The sequence below is a fragment of the Engraulis encrasicolus genome, chromosome 16 (assembly GCF_034702125.1).
Source record: "Engraulis encrasicolus isolate BLACKSEA-1 chromosome 16, IST_EnEncr_1.0, whole genome shotgun sequence".
In the NCBI taxonomy this organism is placed as follows: domain Eukaryota; kingdom Metazoa; phylum Chordata; class Actinopteri; order Clupeiformes; family Engraulidae; genus Engraulis; species Engraulis encrasicolus.
The window spans coordinates 26,423,260-26,444,501 of record NC_085872.1 but is presented as its reverse complement, the minus strand read 5'-3'; the positions used below and the strand labels follow the sequence as shown (position 1 = coordinate 26,444,501).

The 21,242-nt window shown below is 39.2% G+C and overlaps 1 protein-coding gene across 2 annotated transcripts in view; it reads right to left on the bottom strand.

Moving 5' to 3' along the window:
* myom1a (myomesin 1a (skelemin)) overlaps positions 1-21,242 on the bottom strand; it is a 33,229-nt gene that overhangs the window by 10,852 nt on the left and 1,135 nt on the right. For both annotated transcript variants that reach the window (XM_063219161.1, XM_063219162.1), the window contains exons 2-18: positions 20,920-21,015; positions 16,717-16,839; positions 15,786-15,966; positions 14,799-14,956; positions 14,286-14,378; positions 14,077-14,165; positions 13,285-13,320; positions 12,977-13,138; positions 12,497-12,658; positions 11,403-11,544; positions 10,340-10,539; positions 9,940-9,996; positions 9,369-9,493; positions 8,690-8,873; positions 7,524-7,698; positions 7,152-7,273; positions 371-567 (exon numbers count right to left, since the gene is read on the bottom strand). In XM_063219161.1, coding sequence (XP_063075231.1) covers positions 371-567; positions 7,152-7,273; positions 7,524-7,698; positions 8,690-8,873; positions 9,369-9,493; positions 9,940-9,996; positions 10,340-10,539; positions 11,403-11,544; positions 12,497-12,658; positions 12,977-13,138; positions 13,285-13,320; positions 14,077-14,165; positions 14,286-14,378; positions 14,799-14,956; positions 15,786-15,966; positions 16,717-16,839; positions 20,920-20,957 — 2,244 coding nt within the window. In that variant the 5' untranslated portion in view covers positions 20,958-21,015. The remainder of the gene's footprint in view (positions 1-370; positions 568-7,151; positions 7,274-7,523; positions 7,699-8,689; positions 8,874-9,368; positions 9,494-9,939; positions 9,997-10,339; positions 10,540-11,402; positions 11,545-12,496; positions 12,659-12,976; positions 13,139-13,284; positions 13,321-14,076; positions 14,166-14,285; positions 14,379-14,798; positions 14,957-15,785; positions 15,967-16,716; positions 16,840-20,919; positions 21,016-21,242) is intronic.

Genomic DNA, 21,242 nt, shown 5'->3' with positions numbered 1-21,242 from the left:
ATATATATTTTAGTGAAACCAAACTCTGATGAAGGCCTAGTTGCCGAAACGTCAGCACCAAGGAAAAAAAAAGAAAGTGGTGAACCATGAAGAAGCAGTGTCGCACTGTTCCTTGTGAAAACTGCATGAGTGAAACCAAACAAAAATTCTTAAATGGCTCAAGTTGATTGCACAGACGTGGACACAGGCTCTCTCCTAACTCAGTGGTTTTCAAAGTGGGGGCCGGGGACCCCTGTGGGGTTACAGTTGTAAAAGGGGGTGTATAGAAAAATAGTGTGGTGCGACTCATGTCAGGGGTCCTTGTCTTGAACATATCGGTATATGGGGGGCCTTGTCATGGTAAAGTTTGGGAACCCCTGTCCAAACTCACCTTGTACTTGGTGTCAGTGACGGCCTGAGTGTTGAGCTCGTGCCACTGGCCTGTGACGTCTCCCTTGACTGTCCTATAGTCCAGGTAGTAGCCGCGGATGTCAGCCCCGCCGTTCTTTGCTGGGGCATTCCAGCCAATCACCATGTAGTCCCGCTTGCGTTCCACCAGATGCACACCGCTGGGTGGGCCACAGACAGCTGCGGATGGTGTGGAGTGGTGCAGTGGACACATACACAAGGTTAGTCACCCACTGCTGCCCCAGAGACGTCACAACACTTTCAAACTATTTTTTTATTAACTGCTAATTGTGCCTTAGGAAATATGCGAAACAACAGAAATCAATAATAAATTTCCCTTCTGATATGTCTGTGTTGTATGTGTTCACCCCGCCCCTAAGGTATTGTGGGGTTGCTTATCAACAAGAACATTTTCAAACACAGTACCTGGTGCAATGTCTTTTACGTGCATGCAGCTCAGAAGCTGTTCTCACGTATATGTTATTCATACGTATATGAATGTTTTTCAAGAGTCATTGGCTTTGGCCTTTCTTTACACGCAAACAGAGAGCGTTTTCATCTTTACTCACGTCATGTTTATACGTAAACCGATTAAAAATATCCCCATTTAAAAATATGTTCATACGTATAACCAGCACCTAAAATTAAAAGAGAGAGACTAACAAGGGAGTTGTGTTCTTATGTACATGTGTACCTGTACGAACAGGGAAAAGAAAAGAGCATCTGCCTATCACTGCTGTTATAGTACCATAGATCATTTACTTGCCTGTTAAAACACTGTGTTATACATTTTTGTTACCAGAATGGCAATGGCTGAGTCGTAGTGCATTACTAAAGGCCCTGTACTGTACTTATGTCATAGTAGAGTAGTGCTATGGTAATTAACCTTTCAATAACTATTACAGCGTGCCTCAGATTGTACGGCGTGCATTAGGGCGGACTCTGCATGCAGATGTTTTAGAGTAGACACTTGGGTAACGTGTCCACATGCATCCTCTATCCATGTTTCTAGAGGAGCAGTTCAGCTTTCTCAATATGAGCATTTCTGAAAGCGGCACTGCCCAAAAGAAAATCAGGACAAATGCATGCTCACACACACACACACACCCTGACCCACACTGACATGCACGCACGCACGCGCACACGCACACACACACACACACACACACACACACACACACACACACACACACACACACACACACACACACACACACACACACACACACACACACACACACTGAGAAACCCATGCTCCCAAGGCTCTCCCTGGAGCTGCTACTCATGCAACTTTAATCACACAGTACCTCACAGCAGTCCTTGCAGCAGAGGTTTCATGTTGCTGACCTCTGACACAAACTGAAACAATCTGAGCTCTTACTCTCGATCTCCATCCACTCTCGTATACAATCGTTCCATCTCTCTCTCTCCCTCTCTCTCTGCCTCGCATGGCTCAGCTTGGGTACTGAAGCATTCTTTTTAAAGTCCACATGCTTTGGCTCTCACTCACGTCATGCACTGCCTACAGGAATGAACAAAACATGGCAGACAACTCAAGCATGCAGAGAAGCATATAGTACATACAGTATCAGGCTGGATTTTGAGATTAATACTTAAGCTTACAGAGACATTGTACTAGAACAGTTCTATATTAAACATTTACATGTTTAAAGAACATGCTTCTGATAGCGCTAGGTTTTAGCTGATACAGTTTAGCTCGGTTTTTAATCGACAACAACAACAACAACAACAATAGTACATGAACACAGCCATTCTCCACACAGCACGCACGACATGCTCACTACTAAAATACACAGCATCTAATCAATCATTTAAACTCCTGCACTTACAACATTGGTTATCAAATGTCAGAGGGATGTAAATAATAAAAAATATTCCAATTATTTAGAGCAAGGTCAGATAAGATGGAATTATAAAGTAAGACAAAATGACGCAAGCACTGCTATTTACTCAGGTGTTATTCTGGCCATGGCATCAACTTGTCAATTATCCACAAACAGTTACAGATGAAAATGACTGTGATCTTTGGCTTGCACAATAATGGTACGCATTCACACATGCAGAAGCCCATCAAAATTACATTAGCTGCTTCAGTGATAGCTGCACTCAATGCAATTTTAATCATTGTGTGTAGTGTATGACGTGGGATCGAAGGCCTACCCAGGTCAAAAAAATGTGTACTTAAGTGTACTTTAAATATATTTAATTTTCTGAAAGTATATTTTAAGTACACTCTACTTATCAAGTACAGTACTTAAGTATGGTATTTAAAAATATACTTATAGTTAAGTGTATTTTAAATATATTTTAAAATAATTTGTATTATTAAAGTTATGTACTTAAATATAGTTTTATAAAATAAATACTGTTTAGTGTATTGTACTTTAAATGTATTTTAAGTATATTTGTATTTTAAAAGTAATGTGCTAAGTGTAGTATTGTCAAATATACTATTAGTGTATTATATTTTAAATGTATTTCAAGTATATTTGTATTTTATATAGTAATGTGCTAAAGTGTAGCATTATAAAGTATACTATTAGTGTATTATACTTTAAGTGTATTTTAAGTATCTTTGCATTTTAAAAGTTATGTACTTAAGTGTAGTATTAATACAGTACACTATTAATGTATTGTATTTAAATGTATTGTAAGTACATTTGCATTTTAAAAGTAATGTGCTAAAGTGTAGTATTGTCAAATATACTATTAGTATATTGTATTTTAAGTCTAATTTAACTACATTTGTATTTTAAAAGTAATGTGCTAAAGTGTAGCATTATACAGTATACTGTTAGTGTATTATATTTTAAGTGTATTTTAAGTATCTTTGTATTTTAAAAGTTATGTACTTAAGTGTAGTATTATAAAATACACTATTAGTGTATTGTATTTCAATGTATTGTTAGTACAATTGTATTTTAAAAGTCATGTACTTAAGTGTAGTGTTATGAAATACACTATTATTGTATTGTATTTAAATATATTTTAAGTACATTTGTATTTTAAAAGTAATGGGCTTAAGTGTGGTATTGTTAATTATACTAGTAGTATATTCAATTTTAAGTCTATTTAAAGTACATTTGTATTTTTAAAAGTAATGTGTTAACGTGTAGTATTATAAAATACACTATTAGTGTATTGTATTTAAATGTATTGTAAATACATTTGTATTTTTAAAGTAATGTGCAAAAGTGTGGTATTGTTAAATATACTATTAGTATATTCTATTTAAATGTATTTTAAGTACATTTGTATTTAAAAGTAATGTGCTAAAGTGTAGCATTATAAAGTATACTATTAGTGTATTATATTTTAAGTGTATTTTAAGTATCTTTGTATTTTAAAAGTTATGTACTTAAATGTAGTATTATAAAATACACTATTAGTGTATTGTATTTAAATGTATTGTAAGTACATTTGTATTTTTAAAGTAATGTGCTTAAGTGTGGTACTGTTAAATATACTTTTAGTATATTCCAATTTAAAGTCTATTTTAAGTACATTTGTATTTTTAAAAGTAATGTGTTAAAGTATAGTATCATAAAATACACTATTAGTGTATTGTATTTAAATGTATTGTAAATACATTTGTATTTTTAAAGTAATGTGCTAAAGTGTGGTATTGTTAAATATACTATTAGTATATTCTATTTAAAGTCTATTTTAAGTACATTTGTATTTTAAAAGTAATGTGCTAAAGTGTTTTATTAAAAAATACACTGTTAGTGTATTGTATTTAAATGTATTGTAAATACATTTGTATTTTTAAAGTAATGTGCTTAAGTGTGGTATTGTTAAATATACTATTAGTATATTCTATTTTAAGTCTATTTTAAGTACATTTATATTTTAAAAGTAATGTGTTAAAGTGTAGTGTTATAAAATACACTTTTAGTGTATTGTATTTAAATGTATTTTAAGTACATTTGTATTTTTAAAGTAATGTGCTAAAGATTGTTTTTAGAAAATACACTATTAGTGTTGTGTATTTAAATGTATTGTAACTATATTTACAAAATAAATAAACTAATTACTGGCCAAAGTACAGTCATTTTCCTAGCAAAAAATGTCTATATCTGGAACATGGACAAGAACCTCAATTTATGATGATGATGAATGACTCCCCTTTTTCCAGCATGAATTTTGGAAATAAACTACAAAAAATCATACACAGTACACCATTATAGTAATGTATGGTATTAGAAAATGTACTGCTAGTTTAATGTATTAAACTTTGTTCTTAAAAAATGTACTCAAACATAGTATTAGAAAATATACATTATCAGTTATATATACCTAAACTTTATTTTACGACCTTTACAAATATGCATATTTTTTTGCATACTTACTATATTGCCTTTTTGACACTAATATTAATTGTCTTTAATGAAATGTACTCACTTATAAAGATTTTATGTTATTTTTCTTGTTGTCTTGAACCACTTCAAGTGTATTTTAAGTGTATTTGTATTTTTAAAGTAATGTGCTTAAGTATTGTATTTGAAAACATACTGTTAGTGTAGTATATTTTAAGTGTATTTTAAGTGTATTTGTATTTTAAAAGTAATGTGCTAAAGTTTGGTATTAGAAAGAATATTTGAAACGTACTTAAAGTTAAGTATGATTTTAGTATATTAAGTACACTTGTACAAAGTTTGATTTTGAGTACCAAAAAGTCAACTTAAAATGTGTTAAAGCTCTACTTAATTATATTTCAAGTGTATTTAAGTATACTATAAGTTGTCCCAAAATAACATTCTTTAAATACACACTTTTGAAGTATATTTTAAATACAAAAATACATCCTTATTAAGTATATTAAGTATATTAAGTACACTTTTTTCACCTGGGTACTTTTTTAAACCATCATTTTAGTGTATTTTAACCTAGGCTTATTTATTCATTATGCTTTGTAACATTAAATAACCTTCCACCTTCCATTTTGTTAATGTATTTTCATGGTAAAAACACCATATTGAAGAGCACAAACAGATCTTAAAAAGGCATGTAAGGCCTTACCTATTAAACTTTTAAGCACAATACTGAAGTCTGTACTTAAGTTGTGTTATTAGTGTATTAAGTGCACTTTAAGTGTACTTTTTGGTGCACAAAATAAACATGTAAAAGTGTCTTTAATTCGATAAAAGCATACCACCACCAATGATTTCTAAGTATTATAATTAAGTATATAAAAGTATACTTAAAGTGTACTACTCAAGACTATTACTTCAAGAACGTAATTGTGCCTGTCAAAGAACAGGTAGTTGTGGTCTAGTGGTTAGAGTGCAGGTCTGTGGTTCAGTGAATTGTGGGTTCGAATCCTGGTTGAGGCAGTGGTTGTTGTCTGAAGTGAAGGTGAAAGGAAGGTTCATGTGAATGGCTGATGGTTGTGAACAAGACAATGTACAATGGAAATGAGTAACTGGGGATTACATTAATGTTTTTCTCATATACTTTTGAAATATATTTAAAGTGTACTTAAAATAAATATATTTGAAATGTGCTTAAAGTAAAATCTACTTGTAGTATACTTAAAATACATTTAGAGTCAATACACTTAAAATGTACTTAAAGCGATTTTTGTGAATATTTGAAATGTACTTAAAGTAAGTATGTTTTTAGTATATTAAGTACACTTGTACAAAGTTTGATTTTAGTACAAAAAAGTCAACTTAAAATGTGATTAAGCTCTACTTAATTATATTTCAAGTGTATTTAAGTATACTATAAGTTGTCCCAAAATAACACAACTTAAGTATGTACTTCTGCAGTATACTATAAAGTACTTTCTCATGACATTGAAATAGATTTCTAATGTACTTAAAATGTGCTTATCCGCATGCTAAAGTTCACATTAAACACATTTTAAAGTGACTTGGTTAGTAAACTTATTATGTACTTAAAGTTAAATATATTTTTAGTATATTAAGTACACTTGTACAAAGTTTGATTTTAGTACCAAAAAGTCAACTTAAAATGTGATTAAGCTCTACTTAATTATATTTCAAGTGTATTTAAGTATACTATAAGTTGTCCCAAAATAACACAACTTAAGTATGTACTTCTGCAGTATACTATAAAGTACTTTGTCATGACGTTAAAATAGATTTCTAATGTACTTAAAATGCACTTATCCACATGCTAAAGTTCACATTAAACACATTTTAAAGTGATTTGGTTAGTATACTTATAATGTACTTAAAATTAAGTATGTTTTTAGTATATTAAGTACACTTGTACAAAGTTGATTTTAGTACAAAAAAGTCAACTTAAAATGTGATTAAGCTCTACTTAATTATATTTCAAGTGTATTTAAGTATACTATAAGTTGTCCCAAAATAACACAACTTAAGTATGTACTTCTGCAGTATACTATAAAGTACTTTCTCATGACGTTAAAATAGATTTCTAATGTACTTAAAATGCACTTATCCGCATGCTAAAGTAAACATTAAACACATTTTAAAGTGACTTGGTTAGTATACTTATAATGTACTTAAAGTTAAATATATTTTTAGTATATTAAGTACACTTATACAAAGTTTAATTTTAGTACAAAAAAGTCAACTTAAAATGTGTTTAAGCTCTACTTAATTATATTTCAAGTACATTTAAGTATACTATAAGTTGTCCCAAAATAACATTCTTTAAATACACACTTTTGAAGTACACTTTAAATACAATAAAACGTACTTATTAAGTATATATTAAGTACACTTTTTTTTTACTTGGGTACTCACCAACGCTTGCTTTAACGAGCAGAGGCTCAGATGCAGGGGAAGATGTACTGTATCCAGAGGCATTGACCGCCTTCGCCCTGAACACCACCTTATCCCCGGTGTTCAGCCCGTGGCACACAAACCTACACAGCAGGAAATGCAAGAAGACCTCAAAAGATGTGCGACTTGGCCCATTTTATCACCACATGTCCCCATGTGTCCCGGACCAGACATAAAACACTCTACAGTAACAACCATTTTGGGAGACAAACACCCCGTGGTCTGGTCCTGAACGTAATCAATAACGCTGCGTTCTCTCTCTCTCCCCAAACGTCCTCCGTTGACAGTAACAGTCCATCAAATCATGCAACGTGCCACTTTGATTGGTGGTACCTTGTGGACGTGACGGGCTTGTTATTGCAGGGCACCCACACGTTGCTGCCCTCCACGCTGACCTCGATGTAATAGCCCACGAGGTGCTTAACATCCTTGCTCTTGGCCCAGCTCACCACCATAGACGAGGCAGTGTTCCTGACCGGCACCACCACGCCTGGGGCGGACGGCAGGTCTGGCCAGGGAAAACAAAACACACCATCAGTACACGATGTTACACTGACAGGGCTGTACAAACAGATACTACATAGAAACACAGAAAGACAGGGCAGACAGGTGAGCCGACTGGAGGACAGACAGACAGACAGACAGACAGACATGCACGCATGTCCACAGCAACACACACACGCACACATACACAAACCATCATTGTTTAAGGTCCACATTTAAAAATAAATATTTAAATAGTTCACATTTTTAAACAGTTTCTTTCATCCATTGATTTTCCTATAAACCCATGAAGGTCAAAAGGCTGACTCAACAACTGCTTCTCAACAACTGCTAGCTATGGAAAGAATGAAGAAGCAACTGCATGTACTCAGAGGAGCTGTATCTCAAAAAGAAGACGTGAAGAATGCAGTGGATAATCGAGGGAACACAACCACGGTTTATGAATGCTGCATACATTTTCCTGTCATGAGTTAAATCACACAGGACTCTTGAGTTAACACACAGTATCTTTTCAAACATTCTGTGCATGAAACTGGTCAAAGTTTTGCCTTGTATTCTTTGTGCAAGCTTTCTTTTATATATTCCAACATGAGTCAAAACCACCACATAATTCCAAACATCATTAAGACCCTAGTGTGCAATATAAATAAAGCTGACTTGCCTTACCTAATGCAAATGCATTAGAGCTCAAAAATACATTGGTTAGCGGAATCTGAATCTGTTACACCTGTTACTACATCTACATACCTACATCTGTTACTGAACACAAAGCCCCACCACACCCTCCACACATACACTGGTCAAACTCCTTGACCTTTTCCAAAACCAGAGTACAAGAAACAGAAACAGCTTACTGATAACTTCACAAAACCCCAAAGCAACCTCAGCCATAGTTCAGCCATTGATACAGAATAACAATAGCCACCGCTCCAGCTAAATAGTTTTTTTGTGAATTTGACCTCTTCACCTCTCTGGAAAACCTTTGACCTACTCACCGAGATGGTCTCCCACAGTGGTGGCTGCAGTGGGAGCGGAGGGCTCCCCGACGCCGGCGGAGTTGCAACAGCGCACGCGGAAGTTGTAGGACGAGCCCTCGGCCAGGTCAAACACAGCGAAGCGTGGGGATTTGGATGGCATGCCAGAGTTTACCCTCTGCCAGTTATCTGAACCAGTAATGCACTGTGAAGAGGAAGAAGAAGACAGGTGGTGGGTTGTTTGGTATTAAGCTTGTCACCATTTGAAGCACACATAGATACAGTACACATGCACGCCATACATACACGCGCGTAAACACACGCGCGCGCACACTTTCACTCATGACACATACGCATGCGCACACACATGCACAGCCCCCCAAAAACCTCCCCACGGCCAAACACACACACACACACACACACACACACACACGCACACACACACACACACACACACACACACACACACACACACACACACACACACACACACACACACACACACAGACACACACACACACACACACACACACACACACAGGCATACACACACAAATTCTTTCCACATGACTGGAACGTCCTTTTGCTAAAGCTAATTGGTACACAGCTTATTAAACATTACAGATGCCCCCTCAGCGCCAAGCATCACTGATAACTGATCACAACAGGCGTCTGGCGGTCGCAGGCGACCCCTCCTCACCTTCTCGATGTAGTACATCACGCCCTCGTGGCCCCTCTGCACTGGGGGCTTCCAGCTCAGCACCACGTAGCTCTTGGTGGCCTCAATGACAGCCAGGTCAGTCGGCTCGCCAGGCACCACACCCACTGCCAGGGGAAACAACAACAACGACAACGACAACAACAACAACAACTTCAACAACATCAGAGATGAGACTGATGAAGATGTATTACTGGAGGGAGGAACTGCGATGGATACAGTGGATTGTGGATAGCCTGAGGAACACTCTGGGTTGTCTCCAGAACTTTAGCAAGGTCAACTTGACAACAACTAGGTCCCCAGAAAATATAAATACTGTATTGCAAATGTAAAATTGATATGAAAAAAATGGGGGCGGGGTGGGCTTGTCCAAGTCATATATCACAATAAACTACAAAACATGCCCTTTCAAATGATGATAGTCACATGTGTCTGATACCAACTAACCCCTTACAACTTTGACTATAAAGATCTCTGGGATACAATTACCCTGATTTAACGTTTTCTTATCTGTTTGGTGGCCATGTGTTAGTTCCTGTGTGCCCTACAATACCTGCAGGTTCCTCCTCTGTGAACTTGATCATCCCAGTCCATGGAGCAGAGGGTCCAGCTGAACAAGTGAAAGAAGTAGAGATCGCTGGTAAAACAAGATGTATATCAGGCCATAATAATATATTAAACGCCTTGTGAAAATCAATTCAGGTTGTTAACTAAACTCATGGTGAAAGGAAATAGTGTAAAATTGTCCTTTTACCCTATCCAAGCTCAGCTCAGTCAGTAAAATTCAACTATAATAACAGACACACATTTACACGCGCTTGACCTTCACATGAATAAAGTAGATTTTATTAAACAGCAAATACAATTTATGATGTATTTATCAACCCTCATTTAGACGCAACACAGCATCTCTTTGAGAAGCAGGCTGGTAGGTGTGGAGTCAGACGTCTGACCTTTCAAACGGGCACGGTCGAAGGGGTCCATTGCGATCACCGAGTCGGAGACACGGGAGGGGTGGCTCACGCCAAACTTGTTGATGGCGCGCACCCTGAAGATGTAGGTGCGGCCTTCCACCAGGCCCGTCACGGGGAAGCGGGCGTACTTCACCGGCGACTCATTGCACTGGGCCCAGTGGGTTTGGCCCACCTCACACCTGTGTGTAAGTACACGTAATGGACATCAAGGTTGGAGCAGGCGTCACCCAACAGTTTTTCTCTTCTTTTAAGGGTGCTGACCAAAATATTGTAAAACTGAAAAATGAGAAAAGGTCGCACCATGCATAGGTTTCTTTACTACACAGAGGAAGGCAGAACGCCGAAACGCGTCTCATCGCACGCAATGGAAACATGGAGGTTACCATCATCACCCTCATCCTCCTCCTCATCATCATCATCATCATTATCATCGTCATCATAATCATCATCATCATCATAATAATAATAACTGTACTTGTATAGCACAATTTCATACAAGACATGCAGCAAAATATGGAACGAGGAAGAAAAGATCATCACCATCATCATCATCATCATGCGGGCTGCTAAACCATTCTATTGTATTTATTTATTTTAAATGGTGAAAAATATTGCAATGATGCAACATATTTGTGACAATGTATGAAGTCACTTTCATAGTGTGTACAGGCCATCAACATGCTGAAAGCAATGTAATGTTTCTTTGCTACACAGCACACGTAGTGTTTGTCTGACGCTTACAACCCCAATGTGGTCTCCAGAGATCAGTGTTTTTTTCACATTCTGGTATTCAGGGGGCAGGCAAGCAAGCTGATCAAACGAGAGATACCTCTGTCTTCAGGCAAAACTGAAATCGTGCTGAAAAAAATATGTGAGAACTCATACTCTGGGGCACCTTCAAAACTATCCCAAATACTTCAAACGCATTCAACTCCAGTGGGGTGCTATCTGTGGGTTTTCAACTAATCTTCCAAGCAGAGTCTCTTTCACAACAACAGACAGACGGGCAGAAATGACGCCCCGAGGGAGAAATAAAAATGACCTGTCAATGAAGTAGCCCACGATAGGACTGCTGCCCTCCACGGCTGGCTGCTTCCACGTCACTACCACGTAGTCTTTATTGGCATCATGGCACTTCACATCCAGTGGAGCAACAGGGGCACCTTCCTCATCCACGTCGGCATCTGAGACACACACATATTCGAACACGCACACGGACACATGCACACATGCACACACACGCGCACACGCATGCACGCACGCACGCACGCACGCACGCACGCACACACACACAGATGACACTTTGACAGTAGAGGTGGCTACTACTCCTCTTATGGTGCAAATACATTTACTCCACACTCCACACTAGGCACTCACACTAGGGTTCCTTTGAAATACGGAATCATCCAGTATTTATTTAGAGATAAAAGTATGGGTTCCGTATTGAGCTGAAAGGGGACACGGGACGTTAAAATGCGTTAGAATGCAGGAAATTACATCTAAGAAAAGCTACATTTTCTGGGGGAGGACCTCCTAACCCCCCGCCTCGATGAAATGTACCGTACTTTTGTCCTTTGACAGTTGGCAACCCTACTCCACTCTGACAGTCTCCTCAAACATACCATATCACCGCCTCTCGCAACTAAATTCCACAGCAATCAAATTCTACTGATCAATATGCAGGGCAAGCCCACGGCCCATGTAATATTGGCATTTAAATCCGAGTGGGCTTTGATTCTGTTTAGTCTCACAGTTTAAAGGACTAATGTTCACATGGCCTGTTTCTGAACAGCCTGGGGTGATGTGGGGGACAGATATAGACCCAGCATTCCCAAGGAGGTAACCCAATAGGAGGGGGAATGTCTCCGTTAAAGACACAGGGCCCTACGTAAATCTCTCAGTGTGGGGATCTAGAACAGGTTCAGCTAGCGGCTAGCTTGTTCAGTTAATCTTCATGTGTTTCGTTAGCACATTTGCCCATTAAGGTACACATTAGATATCAGACAAAACCTTTTAAAACCTTATTAAGTGAAATTCAACCAGCAATGTTTTTAAAAGGCTTGGAAATGCACTATAACTTGATGGCACGGTACAAGAAATATGAGTGTTCAACCTTTTCAATTGCAGTCCCCTCACCTCTCACAAAGACGAAGGCCGAGTGAGTCTCAAAGCCGGACGTGGTGTTGATGCGCAAGGTATAGAGGCCTTCATCCTCTTTGTTGAGATGGCTCAGGGTCAGCGTGGCCTTCAATCCACTCCAGTGCATGGACACCCACTTAGACGGCTTCAGGAGAGTGTCTGAGCAGATGGCGAGAGCATCAGGGTCAAGCCAACACAGCCAAGTAAAGTGGACACAGACAAACATAGTATAGCGAGAAAAACAACAAAATGGAATTTTAGTTTAGTTTAGTTCATTTGATAGGGACAGATACATAACATGTAGGTTGCATAACAACCAAACAGCAAGCATCATAGCATTTATAGCCAAAAGCTAATTTCTAATGCTCGTCCCTAATTTCGAGCCATGTGAGCCAGACAAGTTATTTCAAGCAATATGAACCTGACCCTGACAAGCTATTGTAGTGTGAATACTAAACACTTATAATTCATACGTACTGTTTCTGTACCAGAGCACCTCTGGTGTGAAGCGTTTGACGGTGGGGTAGATGACCACAGTGCTGCCAATGCTCAAGGTCTGGCCCTCCACGCCGAAGGACACCCCGAACTTATCGATGATGGCGGTCTTGAAGGTGACGCCAAACTCCTCGGAGTATCCATCTGAATAGATGAAAAATAGCTGATTGTATTCTGCATGGTGACCATAGCATGTGTATGGATGCAATTTAGCGGCACCTACAGTAGTAGCTCCTTACTTGTTAATATGAGATCTTTTTTAAAAAGGACAAAAAAAGAAAAAGACTTACGTGGCTTAGCGGCAACTTTTTCTTCTGCTTGGAATCCTTTAGAGATTAAAACAATGATATGTCTAATTAGTGACCATGTCAAATATGCTGTTTTTAATCCTCTAAATTATTACAAACTTGGGCAAAGCCGTGTAGTTATCAGGCATGTATACAACAAGAAAAAAACATACAGGGAGCTGACCTTTAACACTGGAAGAGCTAAAAGACCCTAAAATAGACTGCAAGGGGAGGAGACAAGAGCCTACCAACGTTAGACCAAAGAGCTTAACACTTATTGAAGCTGCCCTTGTCAGTTAGTGGCCACAAAAGCAATCTTAAAACAACACTGGGATGATGAGACAGCAATACAGAGAGCCACACACTAACACAAAGCCTTACTATTGGGAGTTACCAATTACTGTGAGTTGATGCAGAACTATAATAATGAGTGAACACAATTACTTTGGAAAAGAAACTTTCGAAAACTGCAAGCCCATGAAGGTTTTGGCAAGGCAATGCAAAAAATATCAGGATATAAAAAATCTCTGTGACTAACAAGGAAAATAGTAAACACAACTAAGCTCATGCTTACCACTTGAACCGACTTGAAACAAGTAAAAACAGTTGTGCGTGCTATTTATTCATGCACGTTTGAGAAAAGTATGAATGGCAACAATACAATTCTAAACTGCAAGTGATGACAACTTTGTGCTTGTGTCACTCTGTGCTTGTGTTGCTATGTGCATTCTGCTGTAATAAAGCCTAATGTTTTCATTTGTGCGATAGCCAAACAATGAGCATTTCAAAACGTACTTTTGATAACGACATGGGCATAAGAGGAGCTCCCTCCCTTGATGTTCAGGGCTGCGGCATGATACTCGGCGGTGTCACTGAAATCACAGCTGGTCAGACCAGAGGAGACAGGTCAGAATGCCAGGAAGGACGTCATCACAGACATTACACTATATCATGGAGACATGTTGAGAAGCAATATGAGTGCATGGTGGTGATGATGATATTACTTTTTAATCTCCAGAGAGTGCATGTTGTAATTGCTCTCGGCTGTGTACTTCTCGGGACGGGCCTTGGCATCAATTGGGACGTTGTTCTTATACCTACACAGACATAATGAAGACAAAAACACTTATACAGTTGCAAAACTGATAAAAGCAAGGAGTGAAATGGTGTTGGTGTATCAAAAGTTAAACAGAAAAGCAGATAAAAATCAGTGGGTATGGATTATCAATAAGCATTGTGTTAAGAAACTAGCCATGTTACATGTTTGTTGTTACCAATGACCAAGTTGAAATGTATTATCAAAAACTCTTGTGTAATGTCGTAGTAATGTACTACTATGATAAATATGCTATTTCAATGTCAATGTCAAGGCTTGTAATACTCACAGTTTTGACACTGCAACACTTTGCTATTGATTACAACAAGGTACTGTAGCACACTGCCCATACCCTCCATGCCAGTACTGTGACTGTGCTGTGTACTGTGTGTTGAGAACAGGTATTAAGATGAAGACTCACCAGGCGATGCGTGGTTTGGGCCATCCAGCCACGGTACAGTGCAGCGTCACAGTCTTGCCCTCCCACACAGTCTGGCCCTTGGGCTTCACTATGAACTCAGGTGGGTGGGCCAGGCTGTCCTCATTCATCAGCTTCGTAAACTGCTGATTTTCATGCACCTGGGGGCGGACACAGCACAGACACGTATGAATGTATAAGTGGGATTTTTTTCTTTAGAGTTATTGTCATGCAATTATGCTGCAATAGTTATTCCATATATAAAAAAAAATCAATACATATTATAGTAATTGAGCACTAATTGAATATAGCAGCTGAAAACGCATATTATGGGAAACCCATTTCCGCTGCGTCAGATCCAAGAGATAGCTGTCAGGTGTCAAATGTTTGCAAATTAACCACGGATTGCTAAAAAAAAAGCAATGGCTTAAAAAGAAAATTTGATAGAGTGTATCTATTGGAACTTCCAGAAACCAAGAGGAAAATAAATCACAGATCCAAGCACTCAGTTAATTCAAAACAGTCAAAAGCCTCACTTGTTGGACTACTGCATTAACAACCAATCCGTGTCAGCCCTACGGCCCTCATCACCAGGGTGTGAATGTGTGTAAGCCAGGAGTATTCAATTAAAAGTCACCGAGGGCCAGTTTTTCAAATTCCCTCCAGTGAAGGGGCCGAACGTAGAATCTGTATAAGTGCGAGAAGCACGGTGTCTGAGGTTAGGGTGCGAAACAAGCGGATAGCTTTCCAGACAGAACAAATATTCGCTTCTCCATCTCTTAGCAGCCTTAGGATGGTCTATTTGTGACACTGTTTTAGATAAGATTTAACTCTCATGTGAATGCATAGTAGACATATCCCCAACCTGAAGTGTTAGTGATCGGAAATTATGCACGGCCACAGATAGCACACATATTTGTTTTCATTTGGATCTGGCCCTTGGGCCTCCAATTGAATAGCCCTGGTGTAAGCAATGTCCATTCCCCTCACCTTTTTGCCCACAACCAGACGTTCGGCAGACTCCCTAATGACCACCCTCCTCGACTTCTTCTCCACCTTCTGCATCTTGAAGTCCTCCTCTTTGGAGAAGAGGTTCTTCATCACAACATAGCCAATACCTTCCTCCTTCGTCTCCTCCTGCGCCTCCATTAGGTCCTGGGCAACTAAATGGCTGTGATGTAGGCGCCAGAGAGAGGGAGAGAGAGAGAGAGAGAGAGAGAGAGAGAGAGAGAGAGAGAGAGAGAGAGAGAGAGAGAGAGAGAGAGAGAGAGAGAGAGAGACAGACAGACAGAGAGAGAGAGATCACTTGAAATTGTTGGGGAAAAGTTTGGCCATTTCAAACATGAAATTTGGCATGGCTGCCTGCATTATGCTTTTGAATATTTTGACTGTCAAAATTTCATTTAGAAGGTTAATTTAAATTGATGATCGCTGGCAACTAAAGGGCCCCAAAAGATCTGCTGAAATTGTAAAAGGCAGTGGACATTTCAAACATACTGTAGAATGCAGTAACATTTGGCGTGCCAGCAAAAGGCTTTCAAAATGACTATGGTTTTTGCGTTGAAAATATTGAAAATTTTGCAGTCACATGAATACATAACGGAATGTATATTGTGTGTACACATTGGACAAACAGACAAATCTTTCAGATGTTAACAAGTTTCTGCATGCCGAGTCCAGCATTACCTGCTTCTTTTAAATTTGTTTTAGCCTTTTATGACTTTATTTGGACAGGAAAGCCAGAGCGTATGACCGGAAATGAGTGGGAGAGAGAGATGGGGGAAGGATTGGGAAATGCCCTCGGGCCTGAATGGAACTCAGGTCCCCTGGTTTATGTATGGTACGGCCAGAGACGTTCTATAGTTAGACCTAAGAAGATCTTTGGTACGATGCCTTAGCCAACGGAGCCCCCCTCCATTACCTGCTTCTGAAGACGGGCACCACATATCCGACGACATGGCTCTCATCATCGACAGCCAGGTATTGGCGTTTGGCCTGCTTGGTTATTGTGGTGAGCTCCTCCGATGATGACGTCTTCACAGTGCTGTAGAGAGACGAACGACGTTGGCACATAGTTAGACAAACACTTACCATTTGTAGCGTATCACAACACAGTGGGGAGCTGTGGCTTAATACCCTGAGCTACTCTATACTTCCTAGGACGCTGATCAATCTTTTGCAAGTCAAATAAGTCTGCTCGCTGATATCATGATTTTTTCCCCCCAAGGTTCAGATTAAATTTGAGCATTATAAATGGAGCGCGTTTAAGGCAATGACGCACCAGTTCATTCATTCTCCCTACTGGTAGATAAGTGAAAGCCGGAAAGAATAATCTGATTGATTATAGACTAGTTTCAACCAATGGCATGCAGAGGCATTCATGTACAGTATGCAGGTAAAGGCAGCCCTATCAGAAATGGGTTTACAAGACAAAGTTGTCCAGACCAACACTCACACAGCTGCAAATTGTGATAGCCCAGTTGGTGCCCTAAAGGTTAGAGAGTTCAGCTCCAGATCAGAGGGTTACAGGTTTGAATCCTGGTCTATTAATCTCCTACACCTTTATCCTTGGTCAGCAAGGCACCTAACCCTAAATTGCCCAGGGACAGTACAAGCAACCAATACCCTGTAATAATTATAAATAACTTATTAAGAGAGTCAAAGTAGTGTGATGTGAATGCTACCGCTTTCAATTATACAGAAAACACTTATTTCTGCTAGGATTTAAGCTTGAAACCCCAATATGATGTTGAGTCCTAAAAAGGGTTCATAAATACCCTTTCAAAACAATCACCGCACTAAATGTTTTGGTACAAGTAATAGAGGGAGTACCAGCACAGAATGGTGGATTAAAGACTAAATCAGTGTTGCATGCCATTCGGCCTGCTGTGTGAGAGCCAAAGACATTTCACCACGGTCTGTGAGGAAGATAATCCTGGAAACACATACTTGCTCCTCCTGACACACATTCTCTGCCCCCAGTGCCATCCCATTGTCTGGCCCACTTATAAATAGAGTACAATGTCCCATCAGCGTACCATCATTGTCCAACAGTCCTGGCATGTGTGATCTCCAGCTATCCACCAATCAGCCCGATGGCTTAACACGGGCCTACCCACTTCCTCTCTGGATTTGGACAGTGGGAAGATGAATCTCCTTCCCGTTAACAACAAGGAAGCATGGGTGAATACATGGTTGGTCGAAGATTTGATGTATGATGCACATTATTTAATCACCCAATTACTCAAATCTTCAATGCATACCGGAATACGCTGCTGTGTGCTTTCATAATAACAATATTCGTACTGCTGTGACTCAAGCCTTTTTTATACAGAAAAATGACAGGACGCACTGCTAAATCACCCGGTAGTAATCATCTAATCATCCAAAACTATAACACCGGTTAATATAATAGAGTTTTAAGGGCCTGAAGTCCTTTTTCAGTACTTGTGTAAGACTGAAGAGGAAATGTCTAAAGCAACTTTGGACAGATGAACCTTACAGTTTTACTCTGTAACAGCGGAGACTTGGTATCCTTGAGCTGCGTATCAAAGTATGAAAATCTCACAAATCTTTTCCCTCTGTTCCCAAAATAAATGTATCAAAATCTGGAAAAAAAACATATGCTCAATTCCCAACACGGTTCCAGCCCCGGAAGCCTCTTTACAGTTACAGTTGAGCAGACAGCGCTTCCATGATTTGATGCCCTAGCTACCCGAAATAGCTCCATGGACCAATAATAACTCCTGGCTCTTTTCCACCGAGGCTCAGATTCATTCACTGACAACGGTACAGCAATGGAAGCTGTCTAAAACATAACCATCGTTGTGTTCTGAACAAAAGCGGCATGACCAACCACCCACTTAAACATTCACACGTTCAAAGGTCAGGGATGCACAGCTCCGATCTAAATAGTAAACCTATCGCACTTCATCACCACCTGTCGGAGCACAGGCGTGACATCCAATCATTGCTTTCAACCGAGATATTTCTGTATCTGCCTCATTTATATGCTCTACTGTCTCTTCCCCATAAAGTCAAGAAGCATGCCCCACCACCACCTCCTCACACAGTGAATAAATATTAGGGGTGTAAATCACAGCCTCCATGACAATACAATTCAATATCCATATCTTATTATTCGATGCGTTGCGATTCGATTTTTTTTCGATACTTAAGAATGCCCCACGATACGGTACCATACGATTTCATTTGACTTTTTTCCAATTACTTTTCCACTTTTATTATGTTATGGAGCAAGGGCATTGGGCAAGAGCCAGCGAATCGATTATTTTCGATACATAAGAATGCCCCACGATACGATGAGATTGGACTCAATCATCAGATTATATCGCGATATATCGATACATTTCGATTATTATTTACACCCCTAATGAATATTATGCAGCCTTCATTGTTACCAATTAGTCATCTCATTACAGCAGTGATCAGGGTTACCATATGGTATTATTTGCAAAGAAAGGTTTAATGATTCCATGGGAGATGATGACCTAAACAAATGTGAAATGTCATATCTTCCTGCCAGAATTACGTGTGTGTGTGTGTGTGTGTGTGTGTGTGTGTGTGTGTGTGTGTGTGTGTGTGTGTGTGTGTGTGTGTGTGTGTGTGTGTGTGTGTGTGTTGTCACCATCACTCACAGAAGGAAACGGTTTCTTAGGAATTTTGATGAAATGTTTTTATCACACCCAAAAAACATCTTTATTATTGAGGGCCATAAAAGGTCATCACCATTTTGTTTTATTGAAATATTGACATTTTCAGTTTCAAACTTTCATTTGCAGTTTCACATGCAGGAAGAAAGTACATTGTGGCATCCTGAACTTACAAAACCATAGAGCCTTGGGTGCCAAATGACTAACCCATCTTTGAAAGCAACACAGACGTCAATCCCTACAATGACTGATTGACACAACTTTGCCATCAATGGTGCTAACGTAGCAGCAGCAGCAGCAGCAGCAGCAGCAGAAAAGCAATAGCCTTTAACAAAACAGAGCTCACAAATGTACGTCATTCTGTGAAAACAGCATGCGTAGTAGTGAGTATGTGCAGCCAGTGTAAATGGAAGTGGCACAGATTGTCTTACATCATGTGGACATCCATCCAGCCTGACCTATAATTGCTTTTAATGGCCAGAAATCTACCAAAGACCACATGTGTCATCACTGACACTGCCTTCGTAACTCCCAGCAGACTCTTTAATGCATACTGGAGTCATACAATACCGTATGCTGCTGTATGCATTTGTGTCAATATTCAGACTGTTATGACTCAGCGTGACAGACTTTTTCTACAGAGAGAAAAGACAGGAAATCTGTCGATAAGTCTTTGAAAAGCAATAATTAGAAGCTAGGTTTCTCCATTAAAACCTCTAATGGCTAAATGTGTTTTGAATAAAAGCAACAAAGCAGGCGTCATCCAACTCTATGCAGAGGACTGGATATCTATTGGACATCGAGTTAAGGTCAAGACAGGCTACAGTCTGGCGAAACAGAAATGCATCTATAACAAAAGTCTTATTCAAGGTGACTACCGTACCAAATCTAAGCTGCAATCTGAATTCCAGTGGCGTCCTTGCCAGTGGTCTATAGACTGCAGTATATCACCTACTGTATACATCAAGGCTTGACACTGGCACCTGCCAACCAGCCAAATGCTGGTAAAACTTGGCTGTGGCTGGTAACAATTTCAGTGTCACTAGCCAATTTGGCAGGTAGCTTATTCGATGGCTTGACATATCAGAATAGCGTATATTCTGCACTTTGCCCCTTGTGTATCAATTGTTTGTATTAAAGTTTAAGAAAAAGCTCAGTTACTCAGTGTCTACTTCTTTGTTTCATTCCATGTAGAAAACCATGCACTCATCTTCTTGCTTTAAGCACATCATCTTCTGAGGTTAGATGTACAGCGTCATGATAAAAAAAAATCTAATTTGTGGCTAGTAGAATAGCTGGATGGCTAGGGACTCGGGAAAACCACTAGCCACAGTGGCCGGCAAACGAAAAAGTTAATGTCAAGCCCTGGTATACACTGCAGTATATGGCTTATACATTACATCCCCACCACTTCAGATGATGCGGACTACTTCATATCAAAGAGCACTCACCGGCTGCTGCTCTTCTTGCGGTGCGAGGATACGGACATCCTGAAGCACTTTTGGTCAGACCGTCCTGTTGGGTCCCCTGATCCTCGCACTGTGCAGCTTTGAACACATCAAACATTTCATGTCAGAATATCATTGAAAATACATAAACAAAATGGTGTAGTCGGCAGAGGTGTTAAAATAAAAAGTAGAAGTGAAAACAAACAAACAAACTACCCTGCCAGTTTCCTTTCGACACAGGTGACTTCACTGACTGAGCTGTAGCCCTGTGTACCTGATTTTACTTTTTGTTAACACTTCATTTTAAGGGATCACTGTTTCATAGA